The sequence below is a fragment of the Pinus tabuliformis genome, chromosome 4_1 (assembly GCF_031772625.1).
Source record: "Pinus tabuliformis cultivar Carrire ecotype Pingquan chromosome 4_1, CPIR1, whole genome shotgun sequence".
Lineage (NCBI taxonomy): Eukaryota > Viridiplantae > Streptophyta > Pinopsida > Pinales > Pinaceae > Pinus > Pinus tabuliformis.
In genome coordinates this window covers 583,385,436-583,394,741 of record NC_142303.1, presented here as the reverse complement: position 1 = coordinate 583,394,741, position 9,306 = coordinate 583,385,436, and the positions used below count along the sequence as shown (strand labels likewise).

Genomic DNA, 9,306 nt, shown 5'->3' with positions numbered 1-9,306 from the left:
CAACTGAATTTATTTCCATCCCATCGATTTGCTCTTATAATATCTCATTAGAGCACCAACAGATAAGATCATCTTAGACTCGATGTGTGTGGGTCTCTAGAGTTTTCTTGATATTTCTTAATTAATTGTTGTTAATTAATCAATTTTCCTAAGTTAGACTTAGGCATTTTTAAATTATTGATCAATTAACTTAATTGAGTTGTCTCTAGGTGTTTTCTCCCAAAACCTTTTCTGGGTTTTTGAGATCCTGCATTCCTTAACCTCTCTGACACAAAGTCGAGATTAGAACACCTGTCCGATGCTACAAAAACTAACATTGGTAGACCTTATGTACATGCATTCAACAGTGGGCTCTGTTCGTAGTGAAATGAACTTCCCAAATCTTCTATTCCTTCAATGTACCTTTGCACCTTTAGGGGCAATCACTAGTTTTATTTTTTCTGATGTTTATTGTAAAGAGAAAATTAGTTAAACAAAATTTAAGACAACCTTACAAAAAGAGATTAAACATCATGATGAGTGTGAATTTAGGAGAGGCAAGTGGGGGGTAGTCATTCATTTCAAAGGAATAAATTAAAGGACAACATGCATGGCAATTAGGATTTTTTTTTCAACAATTTAGTAGAGATATATCCTTTTTTGCAGGGTATTATCCTAGCTAGTATATTCCATCCAAGGAATCTTCTTGTTCTAAGGTGCTCATTTATCATCTTAAGACATGTAATTTGGAACAAACGTTAGAGATCTTAGATTAGAAGCCATTCTTAACCGAATTAGAACTCTAGTGGAAAAAATGAACTGAAAGATCAAATGGTTCCACCCACGATGGCATAACAACAAATTTAGAGACTCCCAAGCTAACTTGACTACCCAATCAAGAAAAAAAAAGATCATATTTAAATAATAAATAACTGGCCAATCAAACAATTCTCTAACTTTGAAAATCTCAATCCTTTTGTATTTATTTGGTAAATCTCCACATAAATAAATATTTTAAGTTATTTTAAAATTATAAATTATAAATAACAAATTCTTATAACTCCCTATGTTATAGAAACTATCTACTCATATAATCTGTTTCGATGCATTTGCAGTTTTTTAAATAAATAAAATTCACCCATTTTTAAAAAATAGTGGGATCTCATTGCTCTAAAAGTCTCTTGGATGGGTTTATATGGAAGTTTGCTTCTTTTCATGGAAAATGAAAAGGTGTTTTCGATATGCATTCGGAAGAAATCACTCTTCTTCACCTCTTCATGGAAATGTGTTTTCTGAGTAGCACTTTGAATGGTTTTTGCCTGCTGTAAATTCAAAGCACTGTGATTCCAGGAAAATATATATTTGAAAACTCGCGTAGAACTGAAATATTTAAAAGATTTTTTCACCAAATTATAAGTCAACCCAATGTAAAAGATCAATCAAATCAAATTCTTTGAGATGGAAACCACTGTAGATCCTGTGATACATTGAATTCATTCAATGAACTCAAAGATTATATCCGTTCAATGGGTAACATAGGTAGCGGAGATGTATGCTCAACGAATAAAAAAATACAGAAACTTGCAAGAAATTTGTTCTAATTTCCTGTTGTCCAGGGTGGAATCTTCACATAAAATTTATTCGCCATAATTAAATCTTACTATTTACATAATACTTTATAACAAAATAATGGTCAATTAAACTATTTTTCTGAACCAAACAACATGGGTATACTCTGTTATATATGGAGAATTTTTAAATTCTCTGAAACAGAAATCAACAAATAATTCTGTATTGTCTGAGCCTCAAAAACTTCACATAAAATTTATCCAGGATAATTAAATCTCATTATTTACATAATACTTTATAACAAAATAATAACCAATTATACTATCTCACTGAAATAAACACCATGGATATACCATGCTATATACACATAAATTTTAGATTCCCTAGTATATACACATAAATTTTAGATTCCCTGGGGCTCAGGAACAGGTACTGAAACAGAGATCAACAGATATTACATGTATTGGAATTGTACTCATCTCTAACGACTTCATCAAGGTAAGTCCCATAACTGCTTGAATTCACATACACAATTCTGGGAGGCTCCGCCTTCTTCTCCTTCTCCTTCCCACTTTCCTTCTTCTTCTCGCCCTCTGCCTTTTTCTCTTCTTTTGCAGGACCCACGCTCAGCAGCTCTGTGCATCCAAATTTCCTCAGTTTCATTGTGACATCCACAGGATCTGCATCCCCCATGACAGTTATTTTCTTCTCCTTCATATCCACTGCAACAGACTCTACCCCTGCAATCACATATCCATCTATTATTTATTAGCTCTCAGATTCACCTAATGGTAAGCAAGATCCCTAGATTGATTAATTGAATGAATTTTGTAGGTTGGAAGTTTGGATTTATCACCGTCGTAATATTTGATTGTCTATGTTTCGAATTTTTAAGAGGATCCATCATAAAAGCACATATTGATTTTTGTGTTCTAATTATAGATCCTCTTACAAATTCGAAACTTAAACCTGTAAAAAATGTAGACAATCAAATATAACTATGTGATAAATCAGAGTTTCCAACTTACAAATTCCAACCACATAAATTTGAAAACCATTAAATAAATTTTACCTTCAACTCCTGCAACCGTCTGCATAACCCTTCTCTTACGATTTTCGTCCTCGATAGTCACTTTCAGCACCATTTTCTGCAAATCAAAATTATCAAATAGGCAGGCCATCATCATCAATCAGTGGGTTTAATGACATCCAGAACCTTAAGCAGTTGATTTTGCTTTAACAGAGCAAAAGTAGCATGCCTTCATATTTGACAGGAAATAGCAGCCTTCCAAAACTCCCTCTCTGATATATGCAGAAGCGAAGAAGCAGAGTATAATACAAATTGGTACAGGGAGCCTTGTAATATATCTTCTTAATGAAGACCCTAATGAAGGGCCAACGAGTACAAACTGATCAGGAATGGCAGTGTGCCTTGACTTCATTAAGAATAAATAATATTTAGACGCTGTTACAGCCGCTGCTTCTGGAAGCTAACTCAAATAATTAATATGCAGTGTGCCTTGACTTGCACTTAAGACAAAACCAGGGTAATATTGGCAAAGGCAGGTAAAACTTTGACGGGATTCAAGACTAGATGAAAATCTATGGTGCCCTTCATTTCACAATTATTGTCAAAATGGTATACGGTCTATATTCAATGTATATAAACAGAGTGTAGCATGTGAAAGCTACTCACAGTGAGGAAAGAAAAAACCACAATTTTTTGCATGCAGGTTTCTATAGTTTTTTTTGTAACTCAGTTTAAAAAGATTTCTATTAATATAAAAATTTTTACATTGATAACACATGATAGAACCAGTCTGAAAATGGCCAAGGACATAACAGGCCTAAGTATGGCCATGAAACAAAGTAGAGAACACATATAGAAAACGAAAAAACAGAACCGTTGGAATCACACAGCTTGGGGCTGATCATCAGTGTGTCTTTTCTTTCCTCTCTTCTTCACTAATTTAGTCCAACTTTCTAGAGGTGTGGCTACCAAAGCTACCTTAAGATTGTTCTAACAATCTAAGGAAACATCCTTGTCCGACCTTGAGGAGCCTAATTCATGGGCGCACTTCATGGCACTCGTTGGAGCATTATCACTGAGTTCTTCTCTTCTAGCTGACAAAACTTGGATCTTCTGACCTCCTTCACAAGGCTTGTGAAGATCTGAATTTTGGGCCTTGTTCGATAGGAGCATGTTTTCATCAGACTCATCATCTTCTTGACCCGAGAAAGAGGAATCTTCCTCTTCTCGAGGAGGTGGGCTATATGGCTTCCATGCTTTAGATTTGGGCTTCCATTTCACTAGTTTTTGAGAACAAGAGTTATGAAGATGACACAGTCGGCATTGAAAAGCAGTGTTATCATAGTCCACCTGTTGGGTCAAGTGAAAATCACCTACTTTTAAGTTAATTTTATCAGGCAAGCCTTTGTTGATGTTGAGTTCTATGCAAATCCTGCCATAGGTGAAGACTCCACAGTGGCCTCACAAGGGATCTTATTTCAGAAAACGACCCAAGGTGTTTCCAATACCCAAAAGCATTGAAGAATACCATAGATGGGCTGGAAAATTTGGGAGCCTAACCCAAATAGGTAGCTTTGTGATCATAACTGTGGAGGGGTCAAAATATGGGAACCAAGGGATCAGGAAGAGCTCAACTTTTCCCCAAAACCAGGGCCCTTGGAAAGAGTATTTTGATAATCCACATCCTCCTCAAGAATGACAATGAAGAAACCCTTGGAACATTTGCCCAATATAATTATTGACTTTAGAAACTTGCATGCCACTAGTTGGACGCAGGCTTCTACAATTAATAATTATATTGGGCAAAGGTTTTTGGAGTGACTTTGTGTTTAGGGTGAACACTTTAACCATCATCATTGATAAGAAGTTGAGTGAGATGTTGAAAAGAGAGAACAAGCATAAATAAGGTTAAATGAGGGTGAACATTAAGAGAGAAGGATCCAAAGAAGTGAAATAGGGAAATGAAGATGAAGGAGATGTTGAGAAGAAAGAAACCCAGTATAAATAAGATTATATGAGAGTGAACATTAAGAGAGAAGGATATGAAAGAGTGAACGTTAAGAAAGAGAGAAATCATGAATGAAATAAAGAGAATAGAAGTTGAGTTACATGTTGAGAAGAGAAAGATCAAGCATAAATCAAGTCAAGTTAGATGAGAGGTAAACATTAAGGGAGAAAAATTCCAAGGAGTGAAATGGGGAGAAAAATAAGGGACACAATAATTAATAAGCTGGAAAGTGTCCAAAAACATTAAAATTTAGTTAACTAATAAGAAGAACTGGTGCAATTTTCTATCTTTCACAATGCCATGATTGCATCATGAAAGGAGAAAAAACCACAGAACAGTCAATTTTCAATCTTATACAATGGCAAAACTGTCAATTTGCAATCTTCTACAATACCATGATTGCATTATCAAAGTTGTACAGTCATTGTCCACTGAGTAATTACAGGCCACATTGGTCACCCATGACAAAGAAGCGTTGCAAGTTGCACCCCAAGCATTCCAAATGAGGCCCGGCCAATGGAACACTTTAAAACTAATATACCCTATATAGCTAAAAATATTTCCTTTTCAGTATTAATAAAATATGGTCATGTCAGTAACGTACGACGTAAAAGATTTAGCCACGTTAAAGACTTTGATATTAAGAGTCCAATATTTTATTTCCTGTGAATAAGAAATTTTCGTTAACAAACAAACTCCATGCAAACTAAAACAGTGGCTAAAGCCACAAAAAATAGAGAGGCTAATTTCGAGAGACTTAAAAATAACCGACTTTACCATGGTTGTAATTATATCTTGAACACTTGGGGTTTTACAATATGCACTTGCCACAGTTTAAGTTTAGATTTATTTTGAATAGGAATAAATTTCTTAATGTCTATTTTTTTAATCAATTAATTCACATATGTGATGTATTGAATTTTTTCATATTAAATTTTATTTTTTTATTTTTTTGTGAATTTGAAATCTTCGATATATAAAAAATGATAGCCATGAGTGTATAAAGGAAGTTCAAAACAACAAATCTCGACCTCTATCACTTATACTCATTGAAGACTAATTGCATACATATAAAAAACTTGCCCTTGGCCTTAACCAGCTCTAAAAACGTTCGAACAGAAGAACCATTACAAATTAGAATATGGCCACGCCAACAACAACAAGGTTGACTTTGCCTTGGCTACATCATGCTCAACCTCGAATGCCAACCCACTTGTCACAAAACATAAGCCCAGAGGGCATCACTATAACCATCACAATGCTTGAACAAAAATCTTGACGCCAACCCACATAACAACTGACCACCATCTCCGAACTCTTCCACGACAAGGGGGAAGTAAATAAGAAACTCACACTAGCCAAAAGCAACCAAAATCTGGAAAAAAGTTCGAATCCCAATGAAAAATGCAGGGCACCGACCTTGCTATGTTGTTGTAATCCCAAGAAAGACATGCCAACACATGGCCAACCAGAAACAAAACATAGGTGCTTAAGGAAGGAAACAAACCCCATCACCCACCACTCCATCTTGCTACTCATTGTTAGATGAGGACACATTTGTTGGAGCATGGGCACTTGAACTAGGAGGGTCTCTGCCATCACCTCCATCTGACTCACAAGGAACATGACTCTCCACGTGCATGCAACATGTGTCCATTCTATCCACACAAAACCTCAAATTCCTCAATATCCTTTTGACGTCTTCCATTCAAGCAAAGATGTTGTATTTCTTGACCTTTTTATCTCTCAATACCAAACCCAATAGTGTCTTCATCTGCCAATGAAGTGCAATTGAGTTTTAAGTATTGTTTTCTCTTACCTCTAGTATGCCCAAGGTCTGGCACCTACCTTGCCAAGTCCTCAAGTGGCCTTGAGTTTGACATGGATTGCCTTTCCTCCCCAACCTTTACTTCCAACTCCCTTATCTCTTGGCGAATTTTGGGTGGAATCGCATTGAAGGAAGTCGCCACAGAGTCATGAGAAAAGAGCCTCGCTCCCCTCTAACCCAACTAAACTCTACCTTCTCCACCTCTTCTACTTCTTTACCTCTGCCTCGGCGACATATCCAAGTCTCAACTAGACAAATTTGATTCCCTGAATTGGTTTCCCCTTCCTGCAAAAGGACACTCAAACCTACCCAATCCCTCCCAACCAAGTTCGGACACCAACATACCAGCACATCACAATAACATCAAAGAAAGGGACTAAATTTTGATGACAATCCGCCTGAGCAGGCAGGAGACAACACCAATTCAAGCACTGACTTAATTCCCTCCACCATTGGACAACAAACACCACCCCAAGACTACAACACTACTACAACCTCACACAAAAGGACCTTCCTTCAAACCCCTCTTACAAGACTAGACTCGACTTCCATCTAAAACTATCCAGAACCAAACCGACCACAAAAGTCCATTGATTCCACTTGCGGCACTTTCTGGTAGACATAGACCCAGACTTCCACAGACCCTTAAAAATTCCAAAGGAAAACACAACTCCAAAGAGAAATTAACAAACCACAATTGAAATGTATATCCAAAAGAGTCCCAAAGACCACAAATACCCACTACAGTGACAAACTAGACTATATGAAAGGCTAGGACAAGAAAAATAAACTTACAGACCGAGCACTCTAGCACGACACTAGAAGACTTGAACTTCGCCACCCTTCTAGACCCTAATGTGAAATCCACCACTCCTTTGTGCACTAGAGGGCGAAGAGCCTCCAAAAACCACTCCATATCACACTAAACGCCAAGAGTTTTGACACCAAACCTTCATTCAAGATTGCACTTACAAACCAGAGACTCTGAGCATCCGAAGTCTTTCTCTCAACTCTCATTCTCTCGTCCCAAGCAAAACAACCAACTTTCCATGCCTTAACAAACGACTCCATCCAAGGTTTTAATTGCATGAATGTGCATGAAAAACACTTGCTACATACCACGATCATTGAATGAATTCATTTAAGCTCAAGGGTGGTGGGAACGACATCCCAAGCCCTGTCTTTCCTCCCATAACACCCCCATCGGGGATTTTTCATATTAAATATTAAATAAATTACACATATTTGATCCCTCTCCAAGTTAATAATAAAACTAGTTTTAAGATAAATTTAATATTGTCACATACATATGTATGTATATATGTACTTAATTTATTTATATTTTTAATATGTTAATGACATCTTCCCCATACTGAGTTATAAAGTACCTAGTTAATTTAGTGCAATTTTTACATATTTTATTTTTTAAATAGTAAGTCATTGAAATATTCCTTGACTATAGAGTTATTAAAATATGTATATTACTTGAAATCCACTTTATATTAGATTTATTAGATATGAGAAGATATCAATCAAAATTAGGTTCAAATTTTTTAATGGTTAAGAAGATTAAGATCAAGATGAATTTATGTTAATACTTTTTTGTTTGTTTGTTTATTCACCTTTTTATGTTAATTTTTTGGCCAATTAGATGTGAGATGTCAATTTTTCTTCATATAATATTTAATCAATTAGACAAAGGACATCAAATTCCTTTCCATTTAAATTTAGATATATTATCTACATGAGACATCTCATCCATTTTAAGGTGGAGAATACATATTGCTTCTCTCAATGTAATACAACATTATTTGATTGTGATAAAAGACTTCTTTAATTAATTGTGTGAATGATTCAATGCTTTTGTGTTTTGCAAGATTCCATTTGCATAACCCCTTGAACTTCGAAAAATAGAAAAAGTTAGAAAGTTGTGAACATCACTTATACCCCACTAGAATTGGTTGATATGGAGGGGACATGCTCCCATACTCCCATCTACCATGTTACACTAAATTTTGTCACCATGACTGTCGATTCAGATCTCTTGCCATCTGATGAGTGTCTCAAGTGAATCCCCTATGAAGCTTGAAGTAAAACAATACCAGGGACAAAAGGAATTTTTGGTTGCACTGCTTAAAAACCATTTTTGAGTATATGTGTAGTTTTCCTAGCCATTACCTGTGCATGTGCAGTTTTTACCATTGTGGCCTGCACAATTTTGCGCACTGTTTTCCACTATAAATTGTGCAATCCTGTTCACACAAGTAAAAATAAAAAATAAAATTCTAGAAGCTTTGATGGAGGAATCTTATCCAAATTAGAAACCTCGAACTACTACATACCTGTGCCTCATCCCTTGGTTCATGGAACTAATCTCCTCCTCTTAAGCATCATATCCCTTGAGAAGAGGAACTAGAAACCTCCTCCTCTTGCCTATAAATTGAGCACAATACTGGAGGATGGAAGGGAGACATGGATTTGTAAGCTTATGCCGCTGATTTTGGATCTGAAGAACTTATCATCAAGGGAAGGAACATAGACCATTGGAAGACGTTTGTGATATCAAGGAAACCAAGTTGTAAGCTTGTTCTCCTTTGAATTTAATACAAAGTAGTTGTTCTTTCCTAATTGCGTCTATTTTGATGTTATTTGCGAGATTCCTTGATCACTCACATGGTTTATAACTGATTATTGATTCAATTATATGTTATATGTTAAGTTAGGGATTTCATTTACCTTTGATTTTATATGTGAGATGCTTTGATCCCTTTGAATGCTTTTGTCTATGTATATCTCTTTTGGAGCATCATGGAGAAGCTACGGAAAGCATTGGAAAATCCTCTAAGGCATTGAGGAAGAGTTGATTGTGGAAAGCACTGAAAGTAGTTCTAC

The 9,306-nt window shown here is 35.9% G+C and overlaps 1 protein-coding gene across 1 annotated transcript; it reads right to left on the bottom strand.

Moving 5' to 3' along the window:
* Positions 1-1,910: 1,910 nt before the first annotated feature.
* Positions 1,911-3,021, bottom strand: LOC149177301 (uncharacterized). The gene is made up of 3 exons (XM_089423375.1): positions 2,808-3,021; positions 2,621-2,696; positions 1,911-2,288 (listed from the first exon to the last, which is right to left on the bottom strand). The coding sequence occupies exons 1-3, from the start codon at positions 2,988-2,990 to the stop codon at positions 1,993-1,995; spliced, it is 555 nt and encodes a 184-aa protein (XP_089279501.1). The 5' UTR covers positions 2,991-3,021; the 3' UTR covers positions 1,911-1,992.
* Positions 3,022-9,306: the final 6,285 nt, after the last annotated feature.

Coding starts and splice junctions, on each gene's coding strand:
- LOC149177301 (XM_089423375.1), bottom strand. CDS start 2,990: ATGAAGTCAAGGCACACTGCCATTCCTGATCAGTTTGTACTCGTTGGC. Junction 2,697..2,807: donor ATTTCCTGTCAAATATGAAG/GCATGCTACTTT, acceptor TTTGATTTGCAG/AAAATGGTGCTGAAAGTGAC. Junction 2,289..2,620: donor GACGGTTGCAGGAGTTGAAG/GTAAAATTTATT, acceptor ATGTGATTGCAG/GGGTAGAGTCTGTTGCAGTG.